Source organism: Lemur catta, chromosome 7 (genome assembly GCF_020740605.2).
Source record: "Lemur catta isolate mLemCat1 chromosome 7, mLemCat1.pri, whole genome shotgun sequence".
In the NCBI taxonomy this organism is placed as follows: Eukaryota; Metazoa; Chordata; class Mammalia; order Primates; family Lemuridae; genus Lemur; species Lemur catta.
Window position 1 is genome coordinate 96,550,666 of NC_059134.1, and position 19,955 is coordinate 96,570,620.

General features: G+C 52.0%; 2 protein-coding genes across 2 annotated transcripts in view; one reads left to right on the forward strand and one right to left on the reverse strand.

Annotated features, from left to right (window-relative positions):
• Positions 1–441: 441 nt before the first annotated feature.
• SSRP1 (structure specific recognition protein 1) lies at positions 442–9,600 on the reverse strand. The gene is made up of 17 exons (XM_045558079.1): positions 9,432–9,600; positions 8,771–8,943; positions 8,141–8,326; positions 7,412–7,517; positions 6,929–7,119; positions 6,596–6,826; positions 6,353–6,456; positions 6,121–6,249; positions 5,636–5,857; positions 4,834–4,906; positions 4,279–4,417; positions 4,080–4,125; positions 2,740–2,869; positions 2,120–2,290; positions 1,847–1,935; positions 1,171–1,363; positions 442–936 (listed from the first exon to the last, which is right to left on the reverse strand). Exons 2-17 carry the CDS (start codon positions 8,822–8,824, stop codon positions 865–867), a joined length of 2,136 nt encoding a protein of 711 aa, XP_045414035.1. The 5' UTR covers positions 8,825–8,943; positions 9,432–9,600; the 3' UTR covers positions 442–864.
• A 1,666-nt stretch (positions 9,601–11,266) lies between these two features.
• The window catches only part of P2RX3 (purinergic receptor P2X 3), a 28,142-nt gene continuing 19,453 nt past the window's right edge, over positions 11,267–19,955 (forward strand). The window contains exons 1-3 of the mRNA XM_045558080.1: positions 11,267–11,494; positions 19,233–19,368; positions 19,818–19,889. Of these exons, the coding sequence (XP_045414036.1) occupies positions 11,376–11,494; positions 19,233–19,368; positions 19,818–19,889 (327 nt within the window). The 5' untranslated portion in view covers positions 11,267–11,375. The remainder of the gene's footprint in view (positions 11,495–19,232; positions 19,369–19,817; positions 19,890–19,955) is intronic.

The following is a 19,955-nucleotide window of genomic DNA, read 5'->3' on the forward strand; positions in this document are numbered from 1 at the left end:
CCCCCCCACAACCGCCCCCCTCCCCCCCACACACACACATCGTCCTCTCTAACTCCCCAGCTCAGGTTTCCACTCCCCCAGTTGCAAGAAGGATGGATAGTCAATCCTGATTGTATTATCGAAAGCCTTGGAAGACCCTGGACTCATAGGTGATTAAGGATGGAGCCAAGAGCTTCCTCCCCCTGGCTGGGCTAATGGAGTGGAACTGTGAGAGTGACTTCCTAATCAGATCAGCTTTCATTTCTAAGCTCTCAGGTTGCTCATCCCAGCAGAAGAGGGTGAAAACCAATGCTTGTCCAGCCGGGAACAGAACAGAATGTACCTGGAGACTTGCTTCCCGGCCAGCCAAGAGGGCCCTGCCCAGTCATGACACAACGGTAACCACTACCAAGAGAAGAGGGAGCAATACAACAGAGCCAGAAAAAAGACATAAGAACATAGTTTCCAAAGTCAGTTCCCTTTATTAAATGATTTTCACATACCAGAAATACAAAATAAAAGTAGAAATAGACCCCAGTTAGGAGCTACAGGCCTGACCTCACATGACCCCTGCTGCAGCAACTTGAACAAGACAAGAAGCAGCTATACCCCTAAGGTCGGGAAAGTAGGATGAGGATTTGGATCCTGCATTGCCCTGCCTCCCACCCAGTCTCTCCCCACATTATAAAGAGCCATCCTCATGAAGCAGCAGAGTGAAGAGGCCTCCCCTGCTGCCCCAGTGAAGTGCATACCAGCAGGACAGCTTGTTCAGATGGCACAGAATCCAAGGGCTACATTTCTTGAGGAGAAACTGGTACCAAAACATGGGTGGGGAGCCTGGGGGTGTGACAAGGCAAGCGCAAGGAGGGAGAATCCTCCTCCTCTCTACTCATCGGATCCGGACGCTGAGTCTTCTGAGCTGGGGGGAGTACTGGCTAGTTCCTCTTCTTCGGAGTCCTGAAAACCAAATGTCTCTTAAGGGGAAAGGTGTGGAGTCCTGGCTGGACTCCTGGCCACTCTCCATTGGTGAAGGGCCTCCAATTCCCTGCCCCTCCCTACAACTGCAGTACCCACCTTTGGAACCTCAGAATCCCACCCATCCACTCCAACTCATTATGCTTACAGACCACCCCACACACACTCACATGCCCTCACCTGCCCAGCCCCACAGCCCCCACGTGCCTACCGCACCTCACTCCGCCTCCTCTTCTTTTTGCTCTTGTTTTCTCCTGAAGAGCTCTCATCACTAGACACAAATTCTTTGCTCTTGAAGCTCTCACTTAGCTGCCTTGACGACGAGGACGACTTGGATGACGAGCCCCTAGAGGGCATTGATTTCTTCTCCATCTTTACCTTTACTTTCTTCTTCTTCTTTGACTTGTCCCTATATTAGCAAGAGGGAAAAGGGGCTGGGCCAAACCTCTCCCAGCTTTGACAAGGCCTTTCCCAATCCCAGCCACACTGCCCATTTCACTCTGAATGTAAACAGCCATGTCACTGGAAGAGAGAGCACACCAAAAGAATCGAGATCATGGCCTGAAGCAGCCCGTACACAAAACTTATTTGATATTTCTTGGTTCATCTTTAAAAATTCATGTGAATTGTGCATTGTGCCCCATAATAATTTAATTCCCCCATACCTTCAAATAAAATGGACCCTCCAGGAAAATGGGCTATGTTTATCTGGTGACTTGAATCCCTACCACATCACCCAATGCTTGGGCAATGGCTCCCAGGTTTGAGAACACTGCCCTACTGCGGTCAAAAGTGTGTCTACTATCGTTAACATTCCTATGCTCACCTCTGACCTGCAAAAAATACTCTGCCAAAAAGGCAGTTACTGGGCCATGTTGTTCCCAACACTCACCTCTTGGAAGACTCGCCTCGGCCTCCTTCATATTCTTTCATGGCTTTTTCATATTCCCTCCTGGCATCCTCAGCCTTGCGATCCCACTCCTGTCTCACACAAACACACAAAACCAGCAAAGAATGAGATCTCTTCCCCGATGCAGGCGAAATCTATACAGAAAAGTTCCACCAACAGCTCACCCTGGCCCCTCTGTCAGTTACATCACCGCCCCAAGAAAGCCCCTCTCACGAGCCTGTGAGATTCGCCACCCTCTTCTCTGCTGCTACTCACCTCTTTCTTCTCTTTGGACATTCCCTTCCAGATCTCGCCTGCCTTCTTGGAAAGATCTGTGATACTGATGCCAGGGTGGTCTGACTTGATCTTCTCTCGACTGGCATTGAGCCACAGCATGTAGGCAGACATGGGCCTCTTGGGGGCATTGGGGTCTTTGCCTTTCTTCACCTATGTAAGAGAGAACTCAAATGCCTTCAGCTATCTATTTCCCTCAGACCACTCCCCCACGACAACATTCTCCCAAAGAAATTATTTGGATCACCGAACTTGGGGAAAAAAACAGAGGAAAACAGCATCAGGCTAGACTGAGAGTTCCCTAAGGGCAGGGATCATGTCTTCCCCTCTGTCCCCCAGTGCCTAGCTTACTAGGGACCTCATTTCCTCTGGGCTCCTGAGACAGAAGAAGCCTGTCTGCTAATTCAGATCTTCTAGAAGCTAATTACCTCAGGACCAGAGACAAAAATTTCCAAGATGATACCCCTCAACGTAATAATTACTGGCTACAAAAAGCAGCCCCAGGAAGACGAATCAACAGGTCCTACTGGTGGTAGGCAGAAGGTAAAGAGAATGGATTCCCGACACACACCCACCCCTCCCATCTAGAGGAGAGTCTGCACCTCCATAGGCTTCTTGCGGCTCTTGCGATCCTTGGCCATCTTGGCCTTTTTGAGCTGTTTCCGCTTCTTCTCATCCCGGTCACTGTCACCCTCATTACTGGAGGAGCTGGCTGAGGCATTGCTATCAAACCTGCCAGAGCGTAGGGTTTACACTCAGGGAGGGGAGGGAAGACCAGACCCCATAGCCTCAGGACAGGAGGACAATAAATCCAAAAACACGTGCCCAGAAAGGGCGAGGGAGGAAGACCAGAGGACAGTCTCCCCCCACCAATCCCCAATCCTGCTTCCTCCCATTTGCTGAGGTGGCTTCTTCCATAACCCCCTCTCCAGACCCAGACACAGCAATGGATTAGTTATTGAATCAATCAATGAAAAACAAATGAACCAACAGGTTTTAGCTGCTCTCTTTGGTCTTGGCCTAACATGGCCCAGGTCCACTTCACCACTTCCCTTAATCATCGTAATCTACCCTACAGTCCATTCTGATTAAGAGATAATTGGCTACTACCAAAAATGAGGAAAATCAACTTCAGTGCAACCCAGTGTGCACCCATATGGGAGTTTTCTGCTGCCCAACATTCATTCCCAATCCTTCTGGAATAAGACAGTGGAGTCCCAATTTTCTGTTTGAAACTACCTTGCCCCTACTCAGGAGGGGCTCACCCAACCATAGGCTCTAAGGGTGGGCACTTGCCTCGTCCTGGCCCATTGGAGCCATGCACATCCTCCTAATTCAGGCTAGGAGGGGGCAGGTGACCATGCCATTCACTATGCTGTTCACCAAGAGAAGAGGCACTTCTGGGTATTAAACCAGTAAGATTAAGCCTGCCCAAAGCTTCTGAAAGTCACCAGGCACCCCATGGGACAAACTTATCTAAAACTAAGAAAATCGGAAAAAACAGATGAGTGCCTAGATCCAGTAGTGCCAGAAGCCAGGTGTATCCCCGGACTCTGCAGTTACATGAACTCACAAAATTCCCTTTTATACATTCCCTTTTATGGTCAGTTTGAGTCACATTTCTGCCACTGGCAATCAAGAGCCTTAACCAATCTGGCACAGGTACTACTGCCATTCACAGATGAGGAAACAGATTCAATGACCTGTCCAGCAACTCCCAGTGAGCAGGTGGGCAAGCATGGGCTCTCACTCCAAAACATGTCTTATACTTATAAACCCCTCGCCAATTTCTGAAATGTTTTCGTGTATCGCTTCATTGGAGGTCACTTTCCCATCCTGAGTCAGTGCCTAACGCTGGGGCACACGAAATGTCCAGAAATCTTCTGGTCTCTAAAGCTTGTAGGTCACCATCTCACCCCAACAAGGTACAACCAAAACTCACTCCTCTGCCACATCTTCTTCCTCTTCACCTGGGTTGAATGACTCATCTGAAAAAGGACACAGGATGCATCAGCTTCCCCCAGTGGAAATCCCGCCCCCTTTCCCAGACACCCAGCTGTGGCCTAAGGGCAAGCCCCACCCAGGCCACGAGGAGGAGAAAGTCTGACTGTCCCTATGCCCCAGCACTGAGGCTAGCCCACCAGTTTCTTCTCCCGAGTCATCGCTGCTGTCATTGGCATTCTCCTCCCGGATCTTGCCCTCCTCCTTCATCCTCTCCAAGTAGGCATCATGCTGGTCTTCATCAGAGTCGGCATACTCATCGTAGCTGGGGTTCATGCCCTAGCCAGGGAAGAGACGGAGTGAGGACCAACTTGCCCTCAAGCCACAATCCCTGCACACTCAAAAGCACTCCCCCATGCCTGTAAAGCCAGAGCAGCAGCTCCCAGAAGACCCTGGGGCTGGAATGTCCACACACAGCCAACGTGCAGGGCCTGTGCCCAAGTACTCCTGCCAACTGGGTTAGTCCAAGCCCCTCCCTCCCTTGGCCCCACTCAGGGCTCTTGAGGGGCTGCAGAGACTGATCTAAAGTCATGCAGAGGAAACCTGCACCAGGAAGGGAAAGGGTCACACGCACCTCTTTTTTCTACAAGGGTAAGAAGAGAAGAGAGAATGAAAAAGAAGCTGGAAAAATCTCTGCCCCTTTCTCCCCTACAGAAAGAACAGGAGAGAGGCTCTTCCTTCCCACACAGAGGTACCTCTTTCAATCCTCGGTTTTTAATGTTGAGCTTTTTTGCGTTGACAAAATCAAACAGCTTTCCATACTCCTCCCTGTGAGGGGAGATGCACTGTGTCAGCAGACAGGTAGGGCCAACACAGGGGTGGAGTAAACAGTGTTCTGACACCGATGGGCCAGGGTAGACCATGGGACCTGGAGCTCTTGACCACACTATCCAACCCAACAGCTCAGAGACCCCCCCGAAAGGACAGCAGCAAGAAAGAGTCAGACATTAGCCTGACAGAGCCCTGCATGGCTCTGAAGAGCTCTGAGAAAGAAAAGGCAGAGAAGAGTGTGTATCTGTTTACCAAATATGCACTGAGCAGGGCAAGAGTGTGGGAGAGGGGACGTTTTCATCTTTTTATTGGCATTTCATACTTCACAGCGTTGATGTGAGGATTAAACATGAAGATGTTTGCAAAACATTTAGGCTACAGTGAGCACTCAATAGACACTAGCTGCTATGTTCTCAAGCACAAAGCTCATCCCAGGAAAGAAAGAGACAGAATGTCCATCATGGGGGGAGTAGAAGAGAAAAAGGGCTAATACTGAACACACATAGCTTTCACGATATGGAAAATAACTTTTTTTAACAAACAGAAGGAAAGCAACGGAGAGGCATCCAAATCTGCTTACTCCAGAGAAAAGGACTAAATCCCAATGAAGCAAATGAAAAATTCTGCTCAGGGCTTAGAGAGGGGCCCCGGCCATGCCAGGCTGCCGTTCGAGGGTGGAGCAGGACCAGGACCAGGATGCCCAGGAGTGACTGGCGGAGCTCTCACCTCTCAATGCTGCTGAAGGTATATTGAGTGCCCTGTTTGGTCTCAATTTCAAAGTCAAAGGAGCGAGTGGTGGTGGTGCCACGGGCAAAGTTGACAAAGGAGATCTCATCGAAGCGGATGTGCACGGGTGGCTTGTGGACATAGATGAAGCCCCGCTCCAGCGGGTACAGCAGTCCTGAGCTGGCCTTGTAGGAACAGGTGATGCACTGGGCCCCTGAGTGCCTATTGAGTGTGCAGGGAGCCCAGTCAGTGCCGACCTCAGCAGAGCCAAAGGGCATATCTAGCAGCAATGACACGTGTGTCCTCAGGCCCTCAACTGAGTAAATCTCACTAAGCTGCTCTGACAAAGGTGCTGACACCCATCATGACACAAGGTCCCATCCAGGCCTCTAGCAGGCTGCATTCCCAACTCAAAAGGGGTTTACCAAAGAGTCCAGGCATTTCCCATCCCCCGGCAGGCCAGGGCCCTGGGCCTGCACTCTCACCCTTGGAAGTTGCCTGGGACTGTGATCTTGCGGTTCACCAGTGCTTTCATGACCCGGCTGACCATCTCGTAGAGGGATCCTGACATGTTCTTGGTGAGCCGCCCCTCAAAGCGCTTCTCCACCTCTTCCCTAGAAATAGAGCAAGATGAGGTCACACGCACTACTGCCTTCTAACAGCATGCCTGTCTCCTGCCTAAACAGTGGCAGGAAGCAAGTCCAGGGAGACACTCACTCGTTCATGTTCAGAGTCAAGGAGATGTCCTCGTCCTTGGAAAAGAGGAGGATCAGGAAGTGGTAACGGGTTTGGCCCTGCTTGATGGGGGGATCCAGGCTGATCTGGTAATGAAAAGAGGACAACAAGATGCTCCACAAGAGCTTGCAATTAACCAACATAGAACCCTGAACCCAGTGAGATCTGTCTGCTAAAAACTGAGGTAAAAACCTGAATTATCCACCCTCCGGGGTTGCTGCTTACCACAAAGAACATCTGGCGCTGGTCCTTGTGAGGCAGCAAAAAGAGACGCAGTACCGTGGTATAGGGGATCTTGTAGTCAAAGGTCTTGCCGTGCAGGTGCAGAAAGGTGGGGTAGATCCGAATGTCGTAACGACCACGGGGAGTCAGACACTGCAGCTCCCGGAAGATGCAGATGGCATCTCCAGTGGCTTGGATTACGTCCGCCTTTGACAACACATTCTGGGCAAAGGCCTGCAAAAGCACACTGGTAATCAGGCAGCAGGCCCCTGCTCCCAAGCCAGCCAAGGCCTGCTAAGCTCCATCTGTTCTCAAGGCAACCACGGGAAGCCTCACCTCAACAGGGTCCACACCATCCTCTTGTGTGGGAGGGACGTAGAAGCGCACCTCCATGAGAGACACCTCTGCATCATCATTCTGGTGGAATTCCAATGTCACCTCATTCTTGCCTGTAGTGCACTGGGACACGTTGCTGAGGGGTATCTCAAAGACGGGCTGGTCACCAATGTCAAAGGAAAGGAGCTGCCCTGTGAGGAAAGAGCTTATCAAGCCACAAGCTCCTCCTCTAATGTCTGTATAAACATTCCCACCAAACTGTAAGTTCCATGAGAATAGCATACTAGGGTTATTTTGTTCACACTGTACCCCAAGACCAGGCACAGTGCCTAACACACTGTAGTTGCTTGATAAATACACGATGAATATGTAAACTGATAGGGAATCAGAGACACGGGCAGAGGGAAGAGAGCAAAACAAGTTAAAGGCTGAAACCCTTCATCCTACCTTCTCCCCCAAACCTCAACCTTCCCTGGGACTCACCACCAAACTTCACTGTCCCCCAGTTCCAGCCCTTCACACATAAGTCCTTCTCCATTAGCTCAAGGCGATAGTGAGTTTTGAAGAAATCAGAGAGTTTCTCAAACTCCTGTGGGTGGAGGGGAGAAAGCACAATCCCAATAAACCCTGGTGGCCTTAACACAGACTTGAATGTCCTGGGATTATCTATTTCTGAGAAACTGTCCCAAATACGCTTTATCAGAAATCCATGGTGACTTAGCATCTCAAGCTCTAAAATTGCTTAAAACATGTTGAAAGAGGTTGCTTCTGGGAACTGGATCTCAGGTTAGGGGAGTAAAGTAAGAAACTGACATTCCTGGTTATGGGCCTCACAGTGCTATCTGAGTTTTTAAACTCTGTCTAGGTATTGCTTTAATAAAAGTGGGAATGAAAACCAAGTCTTTAACTCAAGCAGTTCAAATTCAGAAATGAAACCCAAGCTGAAGCATCAAGATTCTGAACCCAGATAAAAGTGGAAACCACCATCTAAACCAAAATAGGAGTAAATCTTCTGGAGTCAAGAGACAAGGAAACTCACAGGACTTCGATACTCAAAGCTGAACACTGTTTGCTTAATGGCATCCGTAGCTCTGCTCTAAGGAGCTCAAACTAGCAACTACATGGTTATCAGAGGAAGGAACCCCAAATCTCAAGAAGATTAAAGCAAGACGGCACAGTAAACAGGAGGCTTATACCAACAGGACATCTCACCGATTCTCGAAAGCCATCATACTTGTAGACATGGCCATTCTTTGTGAGCAGTTTAAGTCCATGACCCAGAGCTACACGGCGCCAGATGCCTTCTGTCAACTCCCCAGCCTGGATGTTGTCCACTTTGCCCGTCTTGCTATTCTTGAAGATGATGCCCTGGCGGCTCAACCTCAGCCGACCATCATTCTGTGGGAAAAGCAGGCCCAGATGCATGGCGACAGTACATAGCATGTACTGGGTACAATTCTCTACGCAACACCCATTCTGGCTGCTAAGGGCTGGCCAAATTAGCAATGCAAGAGCAACAGCTAAAGTGGTGAGGGTCAGTAATAAGAGTCAAGTGGCCAGGAAGTCTGGAGTCTAAACCTGGCCCTGGCATCCAGAACACTTGAAGGTCCTCAGTTTCCTCATTTGTAACATAGAGATTTAGGATTGAACAGCATATACGGTCCCCATGACTTTTGAGACACTCAGCACTGCCTTGTGTTGGGGAAAACACCAGGTGTACACGTTGTACAGGGTCTTCCTCTTCCAAAGTGATAGCTTATGAAACGAAGCTCTTGTTAACGGATAAAAACTCTACCCTCCTTCCCTCTCTTCACCTATATTAGATGCCCAAGCCATTCTCACCATGGAGCCTTTCACCTCCTGATAGACGTCGTTGAACTCCAGTGTCTCTGCCATGCTGCCCTGCCTGTGGTGGCCCGGGCACAGAGCCCTAGGCTGCACAAGGGGAACCGAATAAACTGCGAGCTGGGCCCCAACTCCTGGGTGGCTGTGCAGATACTCAGCAGGTTGGGAGTCTGAATTCAAGAGGGAGACAGATAAGCAAGAAACACAACACTTCACTTTGCTCACGGATGGAGCCAGGTGGCTTGTTCTGGCTACGCCTGGGATGTCTCGGCATCTCTTCTACCTGGAAACCCACAGGCGCGCTTTGCAGTGCTCGTGGGGCCAGGCCCGGGCCTGGCTGGAGAACCGGGCCTGGAGTAGCGCTTACTTCCCAACCCCACATCCGCCCTGGGCGCTCCACTGGGAGCCATGGCAACGAGCAGCGGAACCACAGGGCCTGCCCAGAGCCTGCACTTTGCCCGCGCCCCAACTCAGCTCACAGTGCAGGGTTTCCCCTCGTACCGTTCCCACCACGGCGCGGCCCCAGACCCGCGGTTCACCCCTCCCCCTAAAAATGGATTCGCCCGCTGCCCGCGGATTCGAACGCGGAACGGTCCATTTCGAGCGTCCCGGGGGGGAGCGGGGCCTTCCCTGGGGCCAGGAAACGCCGACCACCTACCTCCTCAAGCTGCAGCCTCGCCACCGCCCGGGCGCGGGAGGTGGGCGCGATGGGGGGGACACGGAGGGGGGCGGGGACGCGGGGGATTGGGGGGGAACGCTGGGGAAGCTTTTCCCGCGTGCGCGGCCCCGCGGCCCGCCACCGGAAGCCGCGCACGGACCATAGAGAGGATGAGCTGGCTAGAGAGGCACAAACCGGCCCTCCTACGAGACGGTCACATAGAGCGTCGACGACTCTGGATGACCTGAGGGAAGGGTGGTTGCGGCGAAGTCGCACCAGGTGGGGTCTGAGGAATAAATGGGACAGTGTGAGGCTCTTTAGAAAGCTGCAGATACTTCCTCAGTGGAGACCAGATTCTAAAGGGAAATTGTGTACTTTTATCTTTTATTTCATCAGACTTTCTCCGGGGGAGGGAGGGCTGGCATTGGAATGATGCAGGTCGCTCTCTTCTGCCAAATAGTTTGTGTGGCGTGGAAAGGAGTCTGTGGGACAAGAAGAAAATTTAAAGAGTCGTGGGGAGAAATGCAGGCGTTGGTGTCTTTGTGACTGTACTGCTCTCTGGCTGTACTGTCGTGGGATTAGGTCGTTTTTGAAACGAGTCTACATCCAAAATCTTCACATCCATAACCACAATTTATGGATCCCCCGCAGGAGGCTGGCAAATGTCAGTGTCAAGTTCAACTGCTGGTGTCAGATTCTCCCTGGAGGCAGAACTGATTTGAAACCACATGGTCCTGGGGTTGCGGAAGCCAAGCCTCCCTCCTACAGTCCCAGGGTGCATCTTGCAAAATCACAGAGGGCCAGACCTGGAAGAGATGTTTGAGTTCTACTCCAACCTCCTTTTGCAGATGGGGAAACTGAGGCCCAAAGAGGCGTTGCCCAAGGTACCAGTGAGTTGGCAACAAACCTGGAGACTAGAACCCAGTTCTCTTCTGTCAGAATCACAGTGACTCTATGTTCAGAAGGACTGATTATGTATGTCCTGTACAAAGACATTAGGACAGAATATTTAAACTCAAGATTTCTCTAACAATCATTACACCAGTTTGTTAACTCAATCCTGGGATAAGAGATAACAGGAATGCATCCTTGTCTCCCCTGAACTTATAGCTTTAACCGCTGGGTATGGCTATTCCAGCACTCTCTGGCAATATAAATTCATTTGAGAAACTAGTGAACAAGTTTCAGGAAAACATAATCTAATGAATGATTCAGGTAACTAAGCTGACGGTAAAAAAAAAAAAAATGTGATAACTGTTATGCTACAGGTAGACCTTCAGCCATAGCCAACTGGAGTTAGAAATATGTGACTCTTTACTCATCCCAACCCCGGAGTCCCAGAAAAATGTTCAAGAGACGCCCCCCCCCCCAATCCATGCCACCGGAGGCAACTCAGGGGAAGGAAGGGGATGGCTGCAGAACTGGGTAGGATTCGACAGACACTCAGGAATGAAGGAGGTCCTCAGCTCAGGCAAAGCTGTTAAGTGACTGGGGGATGGGATGCTGCAAGGGGCTTTAGGGAGAGCGTGAGCAGCTGGTGAGCTGGAGTGAGGATGCAGCAGAAGAGAACGGAACAGAAATAGTAGACAGAGTGCAGATAAAACACAAGTCCCAGAGGGCCCCCGCCAGCTACATCCCAGGCAATCAGGAGCCCAGAACCGGAGACCCCACCCCTGCTGTGACATCACAGGGGAGTGGAGTGGAGATGAACATAAAGGGGGTCCCCCGCCCTGGCCCTGGCATCTTGGCAGCCAGAGTGACAAGAGCAGAGAGAGCCTGGACACTGACTAGGGTTGCCTGACTGAAAGGAACAGGCTCCCCATTCCTTGAGCCCCTCTAAGCTGCCGCTTCCAGGCTGCGATCTCTGTCTCCCTGTCCCAAGGACCTCGCTCTCCTGAGTCCGCTATCCGGCCCGTCCGAGTGGCCCCTGAGCACTCTCTCGGCATGAACTGCATATCAGACTTCTTCACCTATGAGACTACCAAGTCGGTAGTTGTGAAGAGCTGGACCATCGGGATCATCAACCGAGTCGTTCAGCTTCTGATCATCTCCTACTTTGTGGGGTGAGTCTGTGGCCCTTCAGGTCCTAGGAAGGGAGGGCTGCCTGGCATCCTGTCCCGCGCCTCTTGTCTCAGTGCCACCACCCAGCTTCCTGAGCTTCTCCTCTCTTGGGGGAAATCCTTTCTTCTGCAGAGCCGTGTCCTAAGGTCTGGCCTCTGCCACCCCCACCCAGGATCTGGTCCACAGATGAATTCTTTTTCCCAGTAAATCCCCCAGTGTTGGAGAGTGGTTTCGAGACACACACTCTAAGGAGTAAGATCTCTGCCCCGGCACTGCCGTCCACCAGGGAGGTCCCAGGTGCTCCATCTCCACTCTCCCTCCTCTCATCCCTCCAACGAGAGAACAGGCAGCCCACCCCACCCCCATCTTCCCATTCCCCTCAGTCGACTCTTTGGGGTCTCAGAAGGACAAGGGAGCACAGGAAGAGGGAAGGGAAGGCACTGAGACAAGGGAGATGATGGCAGGTTGATCAAGTTGAAAACGATGGGGGGGAAGGAGAGAGCTGGATCTGCTTTGGAAGGAGGAATTCCCTCCTGACATGGACGGCTGAGACGGTGAGGGAGCTTGGCAAGGGAAGAAGCTCTGGCTCTTGGAGGGTAGGACAAAGGAGGAACTGCCCCTTGAGGTGGGGAGAAACACAGGCACAAATAACGCTGAAGGGAAGAGTTGCTGAGGAGACAAGTAGCTTTTCTGAACGTAGGGCAGATTCCCTAAGAATCCAGAAATGCTCCTTTGTCACAAAACATAAGGTCTCTACCTCCCCCTGACTTTGGGCCACGTAACCCATCCTGGGAGCTGCGGAAGAGCCAGGAAGGTCCAACCACCTGCTCTCAGCCCCCACGTCCTGGGGGCATACACACCTACACACACACACACAAAGGCCCACGGAGCAGACAATGGCTGGCAGAAGAAACGCAGGTTCTGTCTTTCTTGTGGTCATTTCCACACTGGTGGGCACCAGGAAACACGAGCAGAAACTTCAAAGGTTTTCTTTGCTGATGTGCGGGTCTCTGGTGTCATGCTGTTCCTGAAACAATGGGTCCCTGTGTGAGACAACAAGCCACTGCCTAACTGTCCTGAGTTAATTCAAGCAGGTCAAAGGGGACATCCCTTGGGCATGTGGGCTGGAGCTGTGTGTGCCCCGGCCTGCTTGCCTGGAAGGTGGGAGCAGTGTGTGAGGACGTGTGTGGAAGGGTGGCTAGATTCGACTTTGTAAGCGATGTATTTTGCTCTGCGTGCTCAGCGAGAGCCAGTCGGCTTCCGGTCGTACGTGGGTATTGTAACAAGGCTGTACATCCAGTGCTATTAGAAAAGGATTCAAACTTTGGAGTAGGATTAAATGGCCTTGAAGTTCCAATGTTGAGGCTTTGTGAGACATGAGATCTGCTAACATTTCATGTCTGTATCTCCAGGGCTTGCTTGGCTCAAAGTTAGTTCATGAATGTGCGGTGTTTGCATGTATATTCAATGCTGTGATTGTTTATGGCCGCAAGATGGTATGTTGGTCCAGGTGAGTGCAAAAGCTGGCTCACCACATTCCCGGCCTAGCCCAGCTCCACTGGCTCCAGGCGGGAGATTGATGGGGACTAGAGACAGCCAGCTCCTGGGCCGGCCCACTCAGCCCTTGTCTCTTCTCCCCATCGTGATCAGATCGAATCCTCCAGTCCTCAGGGCTGGAGCCCAGCCTGCCAGAGCAAGCATGTGAGGCTTGTGGCGTCTTGATATCCAACCTCATCCACCTTCCAGCCTGACAGCTCCCCACGGACAGCGTCTTCCTGCTGCATTAGTGCACTCTGTGGCCCAGCCCCTGGCCCGAGCCCCATCTGTGTGCACAGAAACCCAGGCGCTATTGTGACTTCATGAATCCACTGTCAGTAATTTAGCAAAAACGTACGGAGTGTCTCTACATGCCAGGCATCGTGCGCTGAGGACAGAATGGTGGGCGAAAGCAGACGGCGGGGTCCTTGCCCTCGTGGGGCTTGCAGCGTAAGGCAGGAGATGGACATGAATCCACTAATCTCCACAAACAAATGTAAAATTTCACTGGACTCAGAGGTGCCCAGTTCCAGGAGAGAAGCTTCTATGGAGCTGTTTGACCAGCTCAGGGAATGAGGTTTTCTGGAGCCAAGACCTGAAGGACAAGTAGGAGCAACCCAGGTGAAAAAAAGGAAAGGAAGAGGGTCCAAGGCAGAGAAGCCCCCCTCTGCCAAGGGGAGGAGCCTGGCAAACCGGGGGTAGGGGGACAGGGGGAAGAAAAGAAGGTCGCTGTGGCCAGAGTCGAGGAAGCAGAGGCGAGTGGTATAAGGTGGATGGGAACAGAGGCCGGACCTCAGACACCCCGAGAGAGCTTTCATTTTTTACAGGAAAGGAATGAACAGGAAGCTACAAAAGCGTTTTAACCTGTGCATGTGTGTGTGAGATTGAGATAGACAGACGTGATGAGAGCTGAGTCGGGGAGATGGCCCTGGCTGGTGTGCCAGAGGACAGAGGGAGCAGGACAGAGCCGGAAAACCTGCAGAGGCCATGCAGCCCTGTGCAGACAGATGATGGCTTGGACGCACTCGAATTTGAAAGGATTTTTAATGCTGCAGTGTTAACTCGAATATCTTCCCTATTATGCCTCCCAGGCAGGTAAGATGCACGGCCTCTCCAGAGCGTGCATAACCCGAGCCAGCGTTTATGGCAGCAACACCAGCCTGGCCTGGCGGCTGTCGTGCTCTCACCCCACCCCTCGCCCCAGCTGCTCATCTGTGGTCGGCACCTTCCCCACTGCTTTCCTCTCCCCAGCCCAGGTGAACAGAGAGGCCCGGACTTTCTCCCATCTTTTCTGGGCCCAGGTGGTAATCCCCGGTGTCCTCTGTGGGGCGGGACTTCCTAAGAGCCAGTCCCCTTTCTGGATCCTGTGGGGACCTGAGGAGCAAGGAGAAGGAGATCCCTGGGACCTGTGTCCCCGGAAGCACTGGCTGGTGCTTGGCCTGAGCTTGCCTTCCAGGGCCTTCCTGAAAACCAGCAGGGAGGACACTTCCCAGCCCTCTGATGCCCTGTTCCTCAGGAGGACCAGCCGTGGTGGATGGAGCCTCAATCACAGCCCTGTTCTCCCTGCCCTGTCCCTCCCCCTACGAGGCACAATCCGCAAACTCACCGTCTGCGTGGCCACCCCGTTTGATTTGTAATATTCAGCCTCATTTCAGATCGTAGGTAGGCACTCAATGCAGAAAGCAGTTAAAAGGGAGGAGCTGCTCTGGTTTAAAGAGAAGAACCTGGAATCCCACCTTCCTGGCCCCCCACCCATCCTCGCAGCCCTCGTCAGCACACTGGTCGCGAGAGAGGAGGGCATCTCAGTCCCGCCTGCCTCCCGCCTCTCAGCAGCCGCTGGAACATGGAGCACCCGGATAGAAGCCTGGCTCTGACCCCAGCCAGGAGCGAAGGCTTGGCTGAATCACTTCACATCTCTAAGTCTCAGTCCCTGTATCTGGAAAATGGGTTTAGGAATAGCTCCTCCCGGGGAGTTACGGGGAGGGGAGGTACCATATGTCAAGCTCCTTGCCTGAGATGGTGATTCAGTAAGAGCTGGTGACTATTATTATTTCACAGCCTCCCCATCGCGCCTCCCCCTTTCCCTCTGCCTAGCTCCCGCTTTCCTAGGAGACCCCTCTCCTCCTGCACACACAGCACACACTCTTCACACCCGCTCCCTGGCCGCCTCCTTGACTCCCTGGGGGTGGACGGGAGGGTGCTGGGGCGCTGCTCTGGCCTCCTTCCTGCACATCCCACCTGCCAAGGAGCTGCCACCCGCCTTCCGCTCTATAAATAATAAACCAGGAATGCGAGAACAAAGTAAGTCAGAGCCGCAGAGTAAATGCCAAGAACTAAAGGCTCAGTGCTGCCCCAGCTCCTAAGCCCTGGCCTCCAGAGACAGACTCAGCCTCTCCGTTCTGGAAATGAAGCATCCCCTTCTTTCGAGCTGCCCTGATGAAGTCCTCAGGCCCCGTGGGACCGCTAAAATTCTTCCACTTGTTATTTAACTCAGAGAGAATTCTAATGTGGTCTCTCCTCCCCGCTGGGCACAAGAAGGAGCCTTGAAGGCAGGGGAGGAGGAGGAGGAGGAGGAGGAAAGAGATTGGTTAATTGTCCCTCAGAGTCCTTGGCCCCTTCCTCCTGAGACTTTCCTAAGCTAGGAGATGGTCTCCCTGGTGATGAGCCAGAGCCAGCAAGACAAGCACCAGCATCCAGTTGAGGGGCCAGCATGGCTTAGCCCTGAGCTGGGACACAGCTGGAGACCCCAGACTGAGGTGCTTATGAGTGGTCTGGAGCCAGCTGCCTGGTTTGGAGCACAGAGACCAGCTGTGTGACCTTGGGCAAGTTGGCACACCCCTCTGTGTCTCAGCTTCCTCATTTATGGCCTGAAGGTAATAAAGCTGTCTTATCGGGAAGGATTCATCAAAGGACTCAGGTTAGCATGTGTTGTGTTGGTTATATGATAATAATAATCTGAACTCTGCTTCTCATCTGCAAATCTTTGTGGACTTTAAGGACAGGTGGAGCGGCCTCAGAAAACCATTTCCTTAGATCAACATTGAGAAATGTGTCCATTCTGTGGCTAGGCACATTGAGGTTCCAGAAGGGTGTGTTTAGACTACGGCTTGCTCTCTGGTGAGTGTACAGCTGCGGCAAAAGCCATCGTAGCTGGGAGCGGAGAGCCTGGGCCCGAGACCTCACCCTTTCACTCTATAGAGCCCGGGGACTTGAGCTAACAATGCTGTTTTAGATAACTTCACTGTGTTCTCTAACAGGGATGGTCCCTGCTCTTCTGCTGGGACATAACATGGCCGATGAGATTTCCATGTAAGGCATACTTCCTTGTGAGATCTTAATAAAACCCCTCTCCTTCTGTAAAAAAGGATAACAGAAGTGCTGGGAAGGTAAAGCAAACGACATCACAGGCCTCCATAGAGGCACGGTGTTCATAAAAGCATTTTACAAGCATGAGAATAAACTCCTAATGCTGCGTGAATCAGGATGCTACCTGCTATAAGGCAGCGCCAATAAAAGAGGTAACAGGTTTGGAGCTATTTGCCACTGCTGCGACTCCACCCTTTCCCTCCCACTCAGGAAAGCAAACATTCATTATTCAAGCAAGTGACACTACAAAAAATGATAAGCCGGACACAGTGGCTCAAGCCTGTAAACCCAGTGCTTTGGGAAGCCGAGGCAGGAGGATTGCTTGAGGCCGGGAGTTCAAGACCAGCCTGGGCAACATAGCGAGACCCCGTCTCTACAAAAAGTTAAAAGGAAAAAAGTGATGAATATGTGAGGTGATGGATATGTGAATTAGCTTGATATAATCATTCTACAATGTATACATATATCAAAAAAAGTTCACAGTGTACCGCATAAATATATATAATTATTACTTGTCAATGGTAAATATTATTTACTTATCAAAATAAAAATTTAAATTTAAATATGAAGGAAAAAAAGAATTCAAGTGAGTGAATGGAGTTATGGGGCTAACTCCAAACCCTCCAACTAGAAACTGAACAAGGAGCCACTTGCAAAACATCAGCTTGTGTTTGCAGTAAATGTGATAGTGGCATCCAACCTACAAGTGACTGTGACCCCAGCATGTCCTGGGAGCTGCTCCCCTTGGCGTCTTCCAACAGTGGGAGACCCCGGAGGTCATCCAAGCCAACCTCCACCCAAGGAAGGAGCCCTCTCTCAGCACACCCGGAAGGTGAGCATCAAGTGGTCCTGGAGTCTTCCCAGGCACGCGGCGTTCACCGTCTCCCACAGCAGCTGGCCTGGTTCTGGGCTTGACGTCCTCACCCACCTCCGTATAAACTCCTGGGGTCAGCCCAAGTGCTGCCATGCAGCTTCTCGGCCTCGAACTCCCTCAGCTTTGTCTTCTCTGGGCTACACAGTCTCAAGTCCCTTCCACTCACCTTTATCCGATGTGTTTTTCCATCTTTGTACCACCCTGGTTAGATGCAGACAATGACCCTAACCCAGCATTTCTAAAAGTCCCCTCTCCTCGTTTCTATGGGATGTCATTGGCACTTCTCCCAAACCTGACCTAGTCTCTAAGGTCAAATAAGATTGGGAGACAATGAGGTTAACAAAATTTAGCAGATACGTACTTGCTTGTTGATACTGTATGTTTCTCTCTGAAGGGGGGGTGAGTATCGCACAGCATTTTCCAAATGTATTCAGTAAGATTTTCTCATCTGTAGAATGGGGACAGTAACAGCAGCTACCTTCCAGTGCGCCACCAGGAATAAATGGAGCCGCACAGAGGGCTGTAAGTGCAGTGTTAGGTGAAGCTGAGCATGGCTTGAGCCTTGGGGGCTGCGAGGGAAATGGAAGGCAGGCGCCTAACAGAAGTGCAGAGGAAAGCAATGTTGTCAGTGAGTGTCTGCAGGTCTTTCTTGCTGCTAGGGAAGGCTGGGAGAGTCTGAGGAGGCAGGTGGGGATAGGAGGGAAGGAGGCCCTGCTCCATCCACGTGGTCCCAAACCCTGGGCTGTGGACCAGTATGGGCCCATTAGGAACTGAGCCACACAGCAGGTGAGCTGCAGGTGAGGGAAGCTTCATCAGTCTTTACAGCGGCTCCCCATCACTCGCATCATCACATAAGCTCCGCCTCCTGTCACAGCAGCAGCAGCATTAGAGTCTCATAGGACGTCGAACCCTACTGTAAACTGCGCATGGGTGGGAGCTAGGTTGTGTGCTCCTTATAAGAATCTAATGCCTGATGATCTGAGGTGGAGCTGAGGTGGTGATGCTAGAGCTGAGGAGTGGCTGCAAATACCAATTATCATTAGCAGAGAGGTTTGACTGCACAATATAGGTATGTGCTTGAATCATCCCAAAACAACCTCCGCCCCCCCATCCCGTGGAAAAACTGTCTTGCATGAAACCAGTCCCCTGGTGCCAAAAAGCTTGGGGACCACTGCCATAATGGCTTGAAGCTGCAGGGAGGTAGCAGTACAGGTAAATGGCCACCGGGTGGCAGCACGATCCAAGGAATAAGATATAGGGCTGTCCCCACCCAATCCCCAACCCAGTTTCATTTACCTTCCAGGTAAAGGCTCAGTCACTGCCCCTCTCTTCCTCCTGTGTCCTTCTCAGCTGACATTTGGACAGATGGAGATTCTGCCAGGCACCCAGCTCCCAAAGGCAGGGTGTGCCTGGCAGATTGATGTGTTTACTGAACATCTACTGTGTGTTGGGCACTCAGGATACAGCCGTGAACAAAGCTGAGATGCACAGGACCAGAAGCCTAGGATTCTCAGCCCCTTCTCTCTCTCTCCCTCTCTCTCTCTCTCTCTGATGCCTGCCAGAAAGGTGGCCTCCAGCTGGCAGGGAATGACTTTAACCCGTGCATCCTCAACAGGGCCATATGGCCCTCAAGGGGGTGAAAATTGGTTCTCACTCTTTTTATGCATAAGCACAAATATGCAGACATTACATAAACAGATACCTGTGACATTAAAGTTTCATGAAGGGGAGAACAATTAGGGGGGAAAGTCTAAAAAGGCACAAGGGCGGGTGGTAACGGGGGAAAAGGTAAGCCAACCAAGGGCTCAGTCTAGGTCCCAGGCCTCCAGCAAGGGCTGTCCCCCCTGCAGACACACCCTGCCAGGCACGTCCTAACGTTGGTAGGAAGGACACCTCTCCCGGCCTCCGCCTGCTGGGTCTAATGGACTCCTGTCTTTCTCTTCATCTCTGCTCTCCGGCCCCAGGTGGGTTTTCTTGCACGAGAAGGCATACCAGGTGCGGGATTCGGCCATTGAGTCCTCGGTGGTAACCAAGGTGAAAGGCTTCGGACTCTATGCCAACAGGGTCATGGATGTGTCTGATTATGTGACCCCACCCCAGGTATGGTCCCCTGCCCCAGGGAGACATGTGGGTGCCCACACGCTGGGTGGGTTGGAGAGGAGGCAGCAGGGCAAGGAGAGTGCAGACGGGATTCCCAGACCAGAATCCGTGGGCTCACTGATCCAGAGACTCTCTCCCAGCAGCAGGGAAGCCGTGGGGGAAGCTTGGGCCTGCGATGCTGGGCATCAGGAAAGCTGGGGGCCTCTCCAGGCTCCGCCACAACTTTCGCTGCAGTCAAGGACAACACACAGAGGGGCAAGAGGGACTGTGCTGTGGTTGGAAAGAGCCTGGTATGAATCCCAGCTCTGCTCTTTAGTCGCCCCGTGGCCTTGGCCAAATCACTTAACCCAAGCCTCGGTTTCCTCATCTGTAGAGTGGAGATAATAATAGTTCCTGCCTCACGGGTTGAGACTGTTGCATTTTTTTCCCTCCCTCCTTCTCCTTCCAAGGGCACCTCTGTCTTTGTCATCATCACCAAGATGATCGTTACCGAAAACCAGATGCAAGGATTCTGCCCAGAGGTGAGGGGAGGGAGGAAGGTTGGGGGAAGCAGGTGCAGGAGGAGAACCTTGGTGGGCATGAGGGCA